We start from the raw sequence: 17,035 nt of genomic DNA on the forward strand, positions 1-17,035 counted from the left end.
ACTGGTGCATCTAGTCAGTGAGCCACTGCAGCATGATTATTACTTAAACTGTTGAGTTCAAAAGAATTACAGTTACTGCCAAGTCACCGTTATTCACCTTTTAGCTAAGCAAACAGCACAGCTGGTTTGATAACTACAAAAGCTCAGAACACCTTCATACCTCAGAAGAACAAGAAGCTCTGGAGATACCCACCTCAGCTGACTGTAAGTACTACTTAAATTCAAAGTGAAATTAGAAATAGCTGCCACTTTATTATTTAAGGGCTGTGCTCCTTGTTAATGCAAATGAGACTACTCCCTGTGACTCAATAGGAGCTATTTTGATTTGTACCAGTTGCAGGTTACAAAAAATTGGGATTAAGCAACATCCACTAAATTCCTTATAGAAAGAGGGAAAGAAACTGTCACCCACTTGGAACTTGGCACTTTACTCTTACCCGAAGGGGAAATTTAGTTACATTTTAGAGGGACCTCCTGGTGGTTTCTAAATTTCCACGTTCTAATTTGTGTATTTAGACTTTGGGAAGTGTCGAAAATGGCTTTTCGTTTTAAAATTAGATGCGTGCATGTAAATCGCACTGAATCTGCATAAAAATTGATTATTTGGGGTATGCAAACAATTTCTTCTCTTTCAACATTAGTGACTTTTGATGCTGACTTTTGTGCATCAATATTTAGAGCTGGGTTCTTGGCGTTCGTGAGCAGCTCCTGCAGCAAACAGAAGCACAAATGCTTTTCCTGGTGCTGGAGTGCAGGAAGGCAGCTTGCTGCACTCATGTAACCCTGCTGCTTGTAATGTGCCGCTTGAGGCTGTAATAACAGCCACACGTAGCACAGCAGGCCTGTCATCGCTCCTGTTTATAACAGGGTAAACTGGGGCGAGGGAGAACAAAGGAGACATAAAACATTTCCCCCCCCCTAATTCAACTGCTTCAATTTCACTAAGCAGAATTCAGGTACAGCTGAGGATTTTCTCATCTTCCTTGGAAAGTTTGCCCCTGGGCCATTAAAAATGGTTTAAATAATAAAATTAACTTGCCTCTTGATATCATTATGCCCTCTTTTTTTGGATCAGCGATTTTATTAACAGATAATACTGATAAAGATTTATTTCTATGAGATTTTTTAGGGCTTTTAAATATCATATGCAAGATTTCAGCTCTCTGGCTCTCTCCTCTCTTTTTTTTTTTTTTCTTTCCCCTATTTCCAAACAACAGTGAGATAAAATAGAAAAGCACACACAGCTGCAGACATACACTTTAAAGAAATAAATCTGGCATGCAATTCTGAAAAATCTTTTCAGATCAGTGTCATTTTTATAACTGATGTTACCAGTTCTAGCCGCCTTTGTATTTCTCCCCTCAATAAACAATCCAAATATACCTCACGCGCTCCTCCCATGTAAGGCAACTTGAAAATATGTCAAGCAGCTTGATTTGGAAGTTTTTCCTGAATTTAGTGAGCTTACACACTATACTGAATGATACACATCCCTTGAAACCTGCTCTCTGACACAAACCCACCCCAGGTGCCAAGAAGAGTGATGAGAAGCACATACTCACATTTCAGCTCTAGTTTGATGAAGTCAGTGTTCCCCAGATTCTCAAGAAACACCCCGTCCGAGGCCGACGTTTTGAAATAGAAAGAGATGTCTGCGCTGGTTTCGCCTTGGAAGGTGGAAAAGTGAAGGTAGGACGATGAAGTGACGAAGGAAGCCGCGTTCCAGTAATTCCCTGCATGGGACAGACAGGAAATACGCACGTTTCAGTGCTCCCTCGAAGCTGTCCGAAAAGTTGAAGATTTTCACGTCAATATACGCTACGGTGTGGTCTACGCTGAAAAAAACCCCAAACACCTTGATTCTACTACCTCCTTGTTGTTTTTCTGGATACGACATGTCGAGTTTCAGAAGGCAGAGCAAGTTAATGGTACATTTAGTTCCTAATTTATCATATTCAGTCATACACCAATGTGTTGCTACTACATGTTTAGTATACTAACACTGAATTCATGGGTGATCAGACAGATGGGCAAAACACTAATGTGGTGACTGCCTCACCTCAGGCACATGTTTTGCTTTCATACATTGCCTCATGTGTAACTTACCTGTCCTCAAATTTAATCTACACAGCTACACACATTTCTTCTGAAAATGTAGCTGTGTCTATTAGAAGTCTATTAATATATATCACAGGAAAAATCCAATAAACGAAGCTAAGCAATACAGACACAATTAACATATGCCCCTAATAGCCCCCTAATACATTTCCACTGAAGAAATATCATAATTAATAATATTCAAGAACTATAGCAATACTTCAGCTAGCATGCCAGTCAACATTCTGTGCAAGGCACTACACTGCAAAGACAAAAAAATTAATACGATACAGGTGATATGGTAAGCCAATGAGAGACTGAAACAGCTAATTCTACTTTCATCAGGATGCTTCTGTATCCAGATTCAGAAATTTATTAAAATATCACTCATTAACTCACCACAGCTGAGTCCTTAGTATCCCAGCTAATAAACACAGCAAGAAACTACTTTCCATTCCAGTCAAAACTCCCGGAGATCGGTTTTCCATTATTTGATTACGGAACTAGGTGATAATGCTATTATTTCTCTGGTTAGCACTGGATGAATATGAATGAGCATACTGAAGCTCCAGAAGCTCAACACAGCTTATATATAACACCACTGGCCCACACCCAAGTCCAAAGTGTTATAATTTGTGTAATTTATTAATCTCTATTCAAATTTAAATTGAACATCTGAATTAACAGAAGAAGGCTTTAGGCTTAAATACATGCATACTATTACTATTGCCTTCCATATTTCTATCCCATCCCCTCCATTTAATTCTGCCTCTCTCAAGAATGCAGAATGAGAGGCTTTGGAAGAAGCAGCAGCTTTCCATTTACTTTAACGCATCCCAGGAGGAAAGCTGTAACTGAGATTCTGTGTGTATGTGTGTACATGCACGTGTGAGCAGTGAAAGGGGATGAAATGGGCATTCGTACACGAGATATATAGCTTTGTGAATTAACCAGTTAGGCTAGGTCAGGTGGTTTTCAACATGTATTACTATTTACCCTATTTAGACAAACTGGTAATTTTCAGGTTGACTATTATTAATGATTTCTATAGAAATGGAAATAATCTTCATATCATAAACAAGCTTGGGCAAGAAAAGTCTGCTAATTAATTAACTGCAAGGTCTTTCTCTGAAAACATACCTAGTGATAAAGCAACACGGATAAAAAGGTCTAGAATTTTATTTTTATTCATGGTCTCTCTCTTTCCATCTCTCACTTTTCAGAGTGCTCCCTCAGTATTAGGGTTGCTTATGGTCTACGTGCATGAGTGCTTTGTCAATAATCTGTTAGTACAGGATCCAGATGGACTACCGTATACGCTTTCCCATTTGCAGATGTACCTGGGCATCTACGTTTCCTTCTCCTGGGAGCTACAGATATGCTAGATGCTGGCAGACTCTCAAAACAGGTTTTATTCCACTTGCTGAATAAACTCACATGAAATAAACAGGACTTAGACAAAAAGTCAGGAATATATTAACACAAAGCTTGTTAAGGAGCTAATTTAGCTGCCCTGAATAACCTTGGAGAAACGCTTGCATGTCTTTATAAATTAAATAAGTATTTTAGTCCCCTAGCTTTACATTCTCTGAATATTACCCAAGTTATAAGCCTAAAACACAAAGAACACATGACAAGCAAAAGAGCTGTGAGAGCTACAGGGAACCTACTACGAAATTCAAGCACTAATGGAGACAAATATCTCTTCAGTGAAAAAGGCTCCCCGGCCTCCCCTCTAGCCCAAATGAGACCGGGATGAGTACGCAGCTGTGTCACCGTCCAGCCAAATAGCGCGGCTGCAACGGGCTCTGCTGTCAGGCTTCCTCCTCTGGCCGGGGACGCTGGTTACAGACCAGCCCTCCTGCCAGCACCATCCAGCCATCCGTCACCGCAGGCAAGTCCCGCGCTCACACCACGCTTGCATCTTCTGTGAGCCTCACGCAGCTCAAGAACTACAAGTTAGACACTTGTCTTAACTAATCGCTTCCACTGACGCATTGACAATGGCTTTGCTGAAAGGATCATATTTTTGATTCATTTTGTCAAGTCCTGGCACAATGAGACCCTAGTCCCTTAACTGTAGCCTCCACAGCAATACAGTATATTATCATCATTACTATTGCAATTAAGTAAATAAGAATAGGAGCTGCTATGTGAAACAGCTATTTATTTTGTAATATTTTATTTATATCTTTTTAATTATCTTGCAAACTTGAAAATATTAAACGTAATTTAACATAGACTCAGTCTGCAATGCTGGGACACTCTGGGTTAAGTCCTTAACCATGACAGCGCATAACCAGGCAGGTTTGCCTTTACAGGCAATTAGTTTGCAGTTGTATATGACCATTCCTTTGTATAGTCAGAGGAGAAGATTTCACTTTCTTAGTTGTTAAAGTAAAATACGGATTTCAGAGTTTTTAGGACTGGTATTGGTTGTGGCTTTATCCAACAGGGTCCAGCCATATGGCTAAGATTTCAAACCGTCACCACAGTACACTTACAAGTAGGACTACCACTACTGAGTACAACTACAGGGCCAGATAGGCGGATGGGTTCATACTGAAGTATATGTCACCATTTCCTTGAAACAAAATCAATCAATTTTTATTTAGTGCTACATCTAGTCTACTGAAGAGGTCCATCACGAAGGATTTTACATTCCATTCGAAATGCTGTGATTTGACTCTGCAGAAAGTCTTGGCTGCAGATGCTGCTGGCAAGAGGATAAACACAAACAGTGCAGATTGAATGGGAAAACCTGCAGCTTGAAAGAGACGCTTTCAAAGACTATTCGTAACAAATTCCTATAAAGATAAAACCATGTGTTCGCACATCAGTATACATTCATCTCAAAACACTTTCAGGGGAAGAAGACATTTTATTAAGAGTACAATGGAAATGTTTTGCTAAACATACATAATGATTTTTATCACAAAATGGTATCTTTTGATAAGAAAGGGGCTGCCTAAGGAAATCTTGAATAAAAATCCACTTTACACACATTATTATTGTTGCTTGCTAGGAACTTTTGTTAGTCACTAAAATTTCTTTGGCACGTTGTCACGCTCCTTTCCTCAAATGGTTTGAACATACTGATCCTATAGGCATTTTTCTCCCACTTTAGGCTGAGCAAGCAGTAGATGGAGGAAACTGGGACTGGGACTTAAACCACAGGGCAGATGTTATGGCAGCAGGGATACCAAACTAATAGGAGGTGGGAAAAGGAGTTTATTTAGAAAGAACACTCTGAATGCTAAGTTTGTAATCCATCCTGTTTTTATGCTTATGGGACATGACTGAGAAAGTCTTGCAAGAAATGTTCTGCTTTGTGAGAAAGCCACTAAAGCTAGGAGGGATAGCATTTTTCAGGGATGCAGGAGGCTTGGAAACATTAAGATGGGGAAGGCAGAAGGGCTTGATTTTGAAGATGGGGAGAAAGAGGTGCTTGGAGACACACCATCCCTTTCCCTGCCCTTCCTCCCTCCAGATAGCAAAAATACTATAGAAGCTAAGGAGGACTTTTATTGTAGAGTCTAGTCTGAAATGTAACATTATTTTATTTTCTTCTTTGTAACCTCATCTATAATTCTGTTATCAAGACCACAGCTCTCTTGTAAGCTCTGTTGTTTTAAGCTTGCTTAGTGTTCAAATTTGACTTAAACCAATTAAACAGGTATAGAGCACACTGCTGTCATGGAAGCACAAATACAAATAAATCAAGACAGCAGACAAGCCTTTTCAGTTGTCTGCAACCCAAGATAAATGTGGAGATCCCCAAAATATGGCTGTGTTTCTCACAAAGTTGCATATTTCTTGGTAATGGTATTAAGCCGTAGGATATGGGGCATGCAGAGGCAGGCAAGGGGAAAGCTGACCACAGCCCCAGAGAAACTCTGTCGTGGACATTTGTCTTGATCCAAGCAGGGGTCAGAGCAATAGTTGTGCCAGAGGTACTTCAGTGGACCACGTAACACTTCATGATTCTGTTTTCAATTTGTGTCAAGGTTGCTCACAGCTCTGGTTATCTGCTGTGGAAACTAAAATCCAACTCATTAAGCTCCTGCAAAACAGCCTTACCTCTTCCTCATTAGTTTTGCTAAGCCTGAGTTACCGTGTTCTTTATAATTTGTACGGTACAAAGTGTCTCTTCTACTGCTCCATAAAGACTCAGTCTCAGACAGAATGCTGCACTATAATTAGAAAGGTATGATTTTTACAAGAAGCACAATAGTCTGTAGCCACAAGAAATCACCCTGACTACAAAGATTAATGAGAAGGTACACCTTAAATCTCAGATAAAAAGCTGAATGAAGACTTGAAGATTTTTCCATGAAGTCCCACCTCAGGGAGGAGGAAGGAGACAGTCGCCATCATACCGACAGGGACAAATTCACCTCGTCCTGAGTTACGCAACATGGACCGATGTCTTTTTATGTGTGCTAGCTCTGTAACCCAATAAAACAGAGACACCGGCTTTATAACAATCAGCCTTTCAGCTTCTCCCTTGCCCTATTTTTGTCCAGAACTCCCTTGCTAGCACCCATCAATATCTTCTTTCTCAGCATGATTGAAATTCATGCTTTAACACCATCAATTTCACTTTTACATTTAAACCCCATTGAAATGGATAATGGCAATAGCAGAACTGTAAAAGATGTCAGTGCTTTTAGCCCTGCTAGGCAATAGCACTAGAGAACGAATGCTGCAATGTCAGGCAGCTCTTATGTATTACAATAGACCAAAAACCTCCAGGGCCCTCATCTGCAGCAAAACAGATTTTCTATCAAAACCATTATGTGAATAAAATGTAAGAATAATCTCTTATTTCAGGGAAGATGGATGTGTGAATGGAAAACTGTTCTGTGCCACAAAGTAATGGATTGAGATTATCCATACAATTATGCTCAACAAATCAAGTTTTTTTTTTTTCTCCTTTCTTCTTTTTCCATTCTGGGAGAAAGGAATCTATGCATGCACACTCAGAGCAGTTTGGGTGTCAGTACGGCAACAATCACAGCTTTGATTCAAGTCTTCAGATCTGCATCATGAGTGGAATTGGCCCTAACGAAATCCAAACTCGCCGTTGGACTTTATCCAACTTCATGTTAAATGAAACAAGGGGGGAGAAGGAGGAAAGATATTCCAATCAAAAAAGAACGTCACAAATTATCCAGGAAACAAAAGAAAAGTCGAAGAAAATATTGGCAGTGTTTCTCGCACTGCGCTGTACCTTATTTTGCAAGGTGTAACTGCGACCTCGAAGCAGCACAAGCCCTCTTCTGTCAATGGTGCTAAGCTGAGTGGGGCTGAGAGCATGACTGCAGTCTGAGCAGGAGGTGCATGTGTTGGGGAGAGAGGAGAGCAAGGATGGCAAGTTGTCAGCAGCCGCAGCAAATACACTCCTGAATAGACTGTGGCTCTAGATAAGACTCCACTTGGGGCAGGTACACCCCTAAGGGACTACAGTTTGTGGATAAGCTGGAGCAGGAGCAAAGGGAGGAGTTCATTGCAATGTTAAACCCTGTGGTCTGGTCCAAAGGCGCCAGGTGTGGAGACTGTAATGGATATACCTTTAAATTGTTGTAACCAGGGATCTGAGCTGCATGTTGTAGGAATTACTATAGCAGGAACCACCCAAACCGATGGAGGCCAAGGCTTACAAGAAGCAGTGCGAGTGCAGCAGTGACCCGACCTGAGCTGGCTTTGGTGCCCAGTGACTCCATGCAACACACCACCTCTCCTGTCCTGAGCGACCACCATCACACATGGAGTCCAAAGTCATGGACTAAATGAACTCAATGGACATTTTGTGGACATTTATGGACATTTCACAGACATCTCACAGAGGCGGTCCATACACTAAGGGAATGATATCTGTGTATTGTATCAAAGGATGGTAAGGGGGGTGGTGGTTAAAAAGGACGTATTGGGTAGTGTGGGACCTGAGCATGACGTAAATGGTATGGAATAAGGGGTACAGAATGTGCTGGTTTTGGCTGGGGTAGAGTTAATTTTCTTCATAGTAGTTAGTATGGGGCTATGTTTTGGACTTGTGCTGGAAACAGTGTTGACAACACAGGGATGTTTTCGTTACTGCTGAGCAGTGCTTACACAGTGTCAAGGCCTTCTCTGCTTCTCACCCCACCCCACCAGCGAGGAGGCTGGGGGGGCACAAGAGGCTGGGAGGGGACACAGCTGGGACAGCTGACCCCAACCGACCAAAGGGATATCCCACACCGTATGGCATCATGCTCAGCATGTAAAGCTGGGGGGAAGAAGAAGGAAGGGGGGGACATTTGGCGTGATGGCGTTTGTCTTCCCAAGTAACCATTACGCGTGATGGAGCCCTGCTTTCCTGGAGATGGCTGCACACCTGCCTACCCATGGGAAGTAGCGAATGAATTCCTTGCTTTGCTTTGCTGCGTGTGTTGCTTTTGCTTTACCTATTAACCTGTTTTCATCTCAACCCACGAGTTTTCTCACTTTTACTCTTCCGATTCTCTCTCCCATCCCACCGGAGGGAGTGAGCGAGGGGCTGTGTGGTGCTTAGTTGCCGGCTGGGGTTAAACCACGATAACACACAAGAAAAGTAATCCCCAAGTCAATAGATGAAGAGTGTATTTACACTGCATAACAGCAAGCTGAATTACACACTTTCAGGCTAAATAAAAATACAGGTTAGATTTCAATTTTCAAGATAAAACTAGCTCTGTATCTTTCAACAAAGTAAGAAATGGCTGAAGTCCAGAACAAAACCTGCTGAGAATATCAACACATCTCAAGATGAGTTCAGAGTTAGCAAAACAGAAAAGGTAGCTCTGCTGCGGTGACTGTCACATTAAAGACAATTCAAATTTTAAAGGATAAATGCTAGGGTTTAGGAAAAAAAATTTTTTTTTAAAATTACCTCAACTCTAGAAGGCTGCAGCATTGTAACGGAATGCATTTTGGCTGATCTAACTAGAACTGCTTCCTTCTAAAGAATGGGAGTGTTAAAAACCCTAAGAGATGGAGGGAATGTGGCAGAATTGGGCTGAGACTCCGCCTTTATTAAGATTTGTAGGAGGCTTCCACGGGTCTAGAGTTTCAAAGCCAGGAAGAGATGAATACGTCCAGATGCAGACAAACAAGAAAATACGCTTGAACTGAAAAACTGTGCTTATGGTTTTTAACCTGTTCGATTTCTATACCATCCCTCAAAGTCAAAGTAATTCCTTGAGATTTCTCTTCTGGAAGTTCACTGCATGCATCTTTTCTGAAAGTGAGATCCTGAAAAAGGTTAACTGTCTCTGTGCCATTGGGTGGTGACCTTCCACTGATGCCCTTGTCTTCTCCCTTTGTGGGAAGGTTGTTTGGTCTCCACTCATAGTCCTTTGCCACCTTTTTTACTGCAAATGCTAAAAGTCCTGCATGCCTGTCACTGCTGTGATAATGGTTGATCTCATTACAGAATTTGTCACCTTTTCACACAGGCCCAAGGTCTAAAGCCCCAAACTCCTTTATGCAGAACAAGATACTGAGCAGAAGACAACTGTCTTTCAGGAATTACGAATGCAAGCTAGCCTTAAATCACTTATTTAGAAATGAAAGAGTCTCTGCCCCATTATCTGGGATCAATTGAGTACTATGGTCAGTAATGAAGGACATAAACCAGCTTACATTAAGACTGCAATAAGATGGATAGCAGTTTATCTCCTTGCCGTTACAAATTATCTGTTTTCATAAAGATTTTCAAGTGACATAACACTTACAAGACATAGATCAATGGATATAAACAGAGATGCTAAAGTTTGCTTTACTCTGCTAGTCACTATATTTGCTGAGTGAGGGAAAAGTGCAATCACATTTATCAGTGAAATGTTGGGAGTCAATGAAACAGATTCAGTGATGCAGAAAAGTTTCCAGCACCTGCTGTGTTACTTGCAATCATCTTTGGAAGACCATTTTTCAAAAGTCTTGCCTCTTGGTCACAATGCCTAATCAGGATGCATACCCTGTCACTGCTGGCATCATTACTTTCATCCATCTAAAGAATGAAAGGTCCTGATCTGGCATGGTTTACAACCTGGAGCTGTGTAATGTGCTGATGGAGCTTTAATGATGCATGTAAACTGGTGTCCTTTCAAGGGAATTTTTTTAAACAATAACTGACCTGCAAACATCAGCTTGATCACCCCTGTGCCACAGTCAACGCAGTGTGTAGGAACCCTGCCATGATGCCAGAATGGTAAACATTAAATACAGGAACCTGCTGTTGTCCACAAACCATGTTACTAACTATGAGGATCTGATTCTCTATTGCCTTGTAGATATTGGTGGGAATTTATAGCTGTGCAAAGCAATTGTAATAGCTTACCATTCCCACCTGGTAATACTGCATAAAGACCGTATGCTCAGCACGCGACTGTGCAAGATATAAGGCAAAGACACAAAGACAATAATGTAAGAAAACAATGACCTTTCTTAACAGCTCAGTTCTTCTGTGGTACTAAGTTTATCCCCTGTGCTGCGGAGGTGAACTGCAGGAAAGGGTAGTTCTCGGACCCCTCCTTTCTGCTCTCCAGATCCTTGGCCAGGTATGTGGACAATGAGATGCAGCTCTAGAGTTCAGCAGAGGCATAAAGCCATTGCACTGGCCCAACACCATGTGGACAACATGATCCAGTAACCATTTCTACTTCTGCCATTCCCATTTGCTATCCACGACGTGACTTTTTATAAGAAGGATGTGCTGGGTAATCTCTATGCAGCTCTCTCCCTCTACATTTTCTCATTTCTGGAGGAAAGTTTCTCTGCTTAGGCTGACATTTCTGTTTCTGCGTGGCTTCAAAGTCACTGGTGTTTGGCTATGGATCTGGCCTCAGTGTCCTGGCTCTTTGACCATCTGATTTGGGTTCTCTTTGAGCAGCTCCACCTTCACAATGGAAAATGTTCTTCAGAATTAAAATGTAAGATACAATTTAGTCTTGATGTAGCACATTAACTATTCTTCATGTCATTGATTCCAGAATTATCTGTTATTCACAGAGATCATAAAATTATTTTGCTTGATCTTCTCTTACTGGATGGATTTCAGAGCCTTCTGAACTAAACCTGAGAATATTTAACTCACAAGATATGACTAGGTCCTTTGATGATAGTCCTCTGAGCTTTGATGAAACGTAGGGCTAAAACCATTTGCTTGAAGTATTAATTTAATTTAATTCAGCAAAGTTGTGCTGTTCTACTGCTTATCCATAGAAATATACTTTCAATGACTCCTCTGTTTGTGTCCCAATCCCAGTCCCACAGAAATTAAGAAATACTTAAGATGTACATCAAACCTACAATTAAGGAGTAAAACTATAATCTTGATTTTCATGGTGCCACTCCAGTTTTATGTCACTGTAACATTATTTGAGGTCCAACTTCCCATAACGTATTTTCTACACATGTAGTTTTTACTGATGGTTGCTATTGGTACTATCTAGGCCATCAACTAAGAGCATTTGTGGAGAATTTGAATTCTAGAGATGGACATCCTGTGCTGAATCCAAACAGACAAGGGCTTAAAAATATCTCTGTGGCCTCCCAGTCCTAGACTGCTCTAGGAACTGAGAAGAACCAGTGAAGTCTTCGTGACGGTACCGTTCCACCCCATAAACTGAAGCTTTGGCTAGAACATCTGCTGTATTATGTGTTCTGGCCCTGAACATACTCCTTGATATGCCTATGCTGACGTAGCCTTTCCCCTTCAGTTGCTAATACGAGACTTTGCAAGAGGGTCTTTGAAAAGTAATTTTACGATTACTTTCTATGTCATATATGGCAGAGAAACTTCTCACTTGGCTGCATTTGAGCCTTTCTTCCATTCACTGGCTGTTCCTTACCTTTAAAATAACTCATTAAGACTATCACTGTCCCCAAAGGTCTTACTGTGATCTTACTAGATCTTACACTATCTCAGCAACATTCTAAATCTGAGAATGCAAAGAAAGTGTACTTAAAAAATTTCAGTTTAAAAAGAAGAGTTTCCTGTATTAAGTGGTCTCTGAGAGCCTTGTGCCTGGCTATACTCCCTTTATCCACCTTTTTTAGTCTTAACATTACCGTTAGTGCCATTGTTAATATTGTTATCAGAGAGTAAAGTTACACGGGCAAAGTTACTCAGGTGAGCTCACTGTAGAATTGCAGGTGTCACTCTTCGAGCAGTCATTGGCTAGTCACTCTTCCAATACCATATAGGTGATGCAAGCATATATATGTAGTGTCATAGCAAATCTAAACCAGAACCCTAACTAAAATGTTTTAGACTAAATAGGTCATCATATGGAGAGAGAAGGGATCTACTGCACTCCTGTTGCAGCTAGTCATAAAGTTCGTATGGACTTGAGTGGTAGAAGCACTGAGACTGAGAATCTTAAGTGTGTGTACACATATATATACACACACACACACACACACACACACACATAAATGCCCTTACTAACTTAATGAGGATTAAACCAACCAGAGTTTACATATATATAATAAAGACTCATACATAGCACCCCCAATAGAAAATTATTAGCTTTAACATTCCAAAAAATCTAGTACCGATAACCTGTGTTAACTTCTCTAGACACCCCTTCCAACCTCAACTATTCTGTGAACTATTCTGTGAAAGTATGAACAATGACCAAAAAAAAAAAAAAATCTGGTTCTGGCTTGAATAAAAATGGCAGGGAAATCAATCTCATTCAAAAATTGAAGAAACTAGTATTTCGGAGGTGAAATGGTTTGTGAAAGCAAAACACTCCGCTGCATCTACAGGAGATCTGCTTCTGACCTCTTTCACATCATTCTGGTGTAGCTCTACTGTTCATGGCATTACACTCAATTTATACAAATCTGAGAGCATTTACTCACACTTACTTCCCAGATCTTTTCCATCTCAGCCAAAATAATATACAATGAAAGAGAAAACAAAGTGTGAAAAAGATATCTCAAAAAGAAACAAAGATCTTTCTTTCTCTGCCTTCCATTTCTTTCCTTTCCTTTCCTTCCTTCCTTCCTTCCTTCCTTCCTCCCTTCCTTCCTTCCTTCCTTCCTTCCTCCCTTCCTTCCTCCCTTCCTTCCACTCTCCTGCCCTCCTACCCGCCCTCCTTCCTTTTCTAGGTTTTCCCATGCTAAATGTCTCTCTACTAAACTGTCATCCAGAAATTTGGACTTGTAAAGGAATGTTTCATCTGGCGAATAACAACAAAAGATTGCAGAGAAAAACTGCCTTAAGACATTTTACAAAGCAAGGCACAAAGTGGGAAAAGCATGCACATCTAAAACTAGATTTCCAGAACACAAAAGGAATCCCTTGCAATGAAGATTTTTATCTGAAATGGAAGGATGAGTTGGGGTGAAGGCACCGTGCCATAATTCAGTCATTCTAAATTCAATTTCTTCGCTCTGACATTCTTATCATACATGACCCTGGCCAAGTTGTTTATGGCTTATGGCTCCAGAGTCCAAGATCTCTGAGGTGAAGAAAATACCTCTTCTCTCTTTTCCTTTATAAGGTCTTTTTGAATCTTGATCTTGTAGGACTGTCAACATACACAGCAAACTGCGGTTACAATCTTGGCCTGCAAGAGGCAGCTTTTTTTCTTGAAGCAGAGTACTGAACCTGGCTGGAATTTGAACACACCACTGTGATCCAAGTGTTGATCATAATTTTCCATAAATTTACTTCTTACCTTTCACATTATCCAAATGCTTTGCTGTTGTGTGTAGTCATTAAATGAGTGTCAAAACATATCAAAGATAGAGAACACAATTCTTAACGTTGTTCTGCCTGCTCAAACAGCATCATACCAATGTGGCAACATCATTTATGGATAAAAATATATACATGCGTAAATAAAAGATCTATCAACACTTAAAAAGCAGAGATGACAAATATTTCACTATGTGTTAAGAAGTAAATGTTTCTTCACAGTGTTTTGTAACCTTGCATGAGTGTAATTATCTCATGATGACCAAGATACCCATCATGTTGCTTTACTTGTTATGACATTTCTTTCCAATATAAACAAATTTAATAGATTGCTTTGATCATTGAAGATTGCTGGTAAATTTTACTCAGACTCTGCTTGAACATCAAAGGCCACTCTATCACTTGTGATATCATGCAGCCCAAAGCAGAAGGCTCCTTAAGACTCCATTTATCAGAGAAATAAATTAATATCTGCCATAGCAGATCTAAACTTTTTGAAAGGCAACATCACAGTCATGCTTACTATCATGGCTACTAAATCAGGCATTTGGTGTTGAGAAAGAGTTCAGGCTATACTAAAGAACAGGAGCTTTGGTCTGTATTTGGTCTAAATAAGAAACTACTCACAAGCTGTGAAGAGGCTGGGCTGCCTGACACCAGAGGTGTACTTCACTTTGATCTACAAAGTCTTTCTTCTTCTGCCAGAGGGAAGAGCTGTGCTCTGACATTGGATTTTACAATTTTCTTCATCGGGAAAAGATAGCCTTTGTGAATCTTAAGTCACGTAATGGACCAAAATCTGCTTGTTTTGGATCAACTGAGACTTCAAATACACAGTTAAAAGGCAGTCTGGGAGGAAAAACCTGGCTGCACAGCAACTGATGTGAATCAGGATCTGATTTAGGGAAAGCACCTAATTTCACAGGAATTTGTTGTTGCATGACAGCCTCTGATCTTGAAGGAAATCCCCTGAAGGACAGAAACAGATACAGCCTTTCTCTAAGGAAACATTGACATGAGTCAAGAAACGCCTCGGAACAAAACCAGAGCCAACCCTGGAGATGGAAGCGCTCGAGCTGCGTGGGTGCACCCAGGCCAGTGGAGCATGTACGCCTATCCAGGCACTGAGACGCAGGGCTACTGAGTTGAGAGCAGAAGCTGGCCCCCACAGCCTTCCCATACCCAGCACTAGGACGGCCTCTCCGTGTTGCACTGCATTCTTGTCATTTAGCTGTACCAGCTTCGCTGGAGTTTGTTAGTGTATATAGCGCTGCGCTGCGACTTGTAAACTTAAGGTATGCCTATACTAATTACCTCGACTGCAGTTTGACCCTCTAAGTGGGGCTGCTCTGGCTCAGATTCAGCCTTCATGTTAGTCACTATAATGAAAGCTAATCTTGGTTCTCCCTTCTCAGACTATAAATAGGCAGCCTGTAACCAGCATTGCATGTTTCCTGTGTAGTCATCACTAACAGACAGAACAGCTGGTAAACTAGACTCCTGATGGCGAATCCTGGCGATATCAAGTCTGTGCATGTGATGGTGGGTCACCTTCCCAGCCATCTTACACTGTTTGCTTAGGAAGACACTGAACAGAGCATTTGGCTTCAACCATCACTAGCTCTGATTTGGGGATACTTCACCTGGTCTGCTGTTGTACTGTGTTTATAGCCATTTGTTTCTGCACTCGCTATGCATTCTTTGGGAGCTCAAAACACAAATAAATACAGGTTAAAATAGAAAATTTGATGAGGAGGAACGAAATGGAACTCTGTTTTTGCAATGAAGGAAAAACTGGCACCTGTGCTGTATTATACTGTCTCAGTGTAAGTGAACAGTTTTAATATATACTATTATGTATGCATGTCAGTATTTGTCAGCAATTCAGGGTTGTCGTGTTTTTCTCTAGATATAATACTTACTCTCATATCTCTTCAGTGACAGAACTCCCGAAGGCAAATAATGATAGCCATTCTCCCCCCACGTCCCCTCTTCTTCCTCTCCCTCCCTCCTTCCTCCTCCTTCCCTGAGAAAAACCACCCCAAACAAACAAACCAGGAAGAATAAAGAGTGCCAATTAATGATAGATTCAGATTTGATTTTTCTGGGAATGTGAATGAAAGGGTTAGCCAGGAAAGGGTTAGCAAAAAGTCATCTCAGAGCTTGGTCTCTGCTGAGCTCACCTTGTCATTTCTGATTTCATTACTGAGTTTCTAGCAGAACGGTTGAACCTGCAAAACGTCCTTTCTCTCCCGTTTGCTGAGCACAGTAAGCCAGCTGCCGCGAGTGCTGAGGCAATGGGGGCTGGGGAACAGGGTGGCAGCAAAGAGGATTACTCCAGCTGCATCTAAAAATGTATGAACTCTGCAGAGAGAGCGCAACAGGTCCTGCTTCAGAATAGGGCTGATTGGCTTTTCTAAAAAAAAAGGTCATGATTCAGTGAAAAGCTCAAACGCTCACAGGAAGGAAAGAAACATGTTTATAGTATTCATATGAGTAGCATAAGAACAATTCTGTCCATAAATATTTATTGAGAAAAGTACACCGATAGCAGAGACTGAAAGCTTATTTTGCAGATTAAACCTTTCCTGCCATTTTTTTTTTCTCCATATGATGAGTAATTATGCAATCTCTTTGGCTTTCACTTATGATGATAGTACTGGTTATATTTTTACTGAGCAAAAGTCAGTCGTCTTTGACAAGTGCATATCTGCACTATTTCCTTTAAGAGACACCACGATGCAAAGGCACATTCTTCAGTTTCAATGGCAGTTGACACTGTTTGCCCCATCAGAGGGCAGAGGAACTTTGAAGCATCGCACCAAGGTTTAGCACTATATAAATTTTCACTGACTATGCAACAATATTAGCAGCCTCTCCTTTCAGGAAAAGAAAAGCTGTAGGTTACCAAATCAGTAGTTTTTCTATTCTGTTCTGTTCTGTTCTATCTGCTCTTGCTCTATTCCCAGTGACATCTAAATCAATTCTTCAAATAACTGAAAGAGCAAACATCCCCTAAGTCAACAGATAAATTTATGGTTAAAAGATGATTATTTGCAAAGTCATTTGTTTTTTGCCCTGCCAAAAGCAAGACGGTAAGCCAAAGTCTGGCCTCCATCTTTGTAAGCTTCTAGCTTTGCATTTTCCTCTTTTGTTACCACTTTTCTTAGATTTGAAAATGAGTACCAGTGGGAATTTTTCGTGTGT

General features: G+C 40.8%; 1 protein-coding gene across 1 annotated transcript in view; it reads right to left on the minus strand.

Annotated features, from left to right (window-relative positions):
• Nucleotides 1-17,035, minus strand: part of CNTNAP2 (contactin associated protein 2) — a gene marked incomplete at both ends in the record, with an annotated part of 1,183,012 nt that overhangs the window by 116,459 nt on the left and 1,049,518 nt on the right. Inside the window, one exon of the mRNA XM_082307127.1 lies at nucleotides 1,563-1,733. Within this exon, the coding sequence (XP_082163253.1) occupies nucleotides 1,563-1,733 (171 nt within the window). The remainder of the gene's footprint in view (nucleotides 1-1,562; nucleotides 1,734-17,035) is intronic.

This window comes from Platalea leucorodia (assembly GCF_965183815.1).
Source record: "Platalea leucorodia genome assembly, chromosome: 1".
Lineage (NCBI taxonomy): Eukaryota > Metazoa > Chordata > Aves > Pelecaniformes > Threskiornithidae > Platalea > Platalea leucorodia.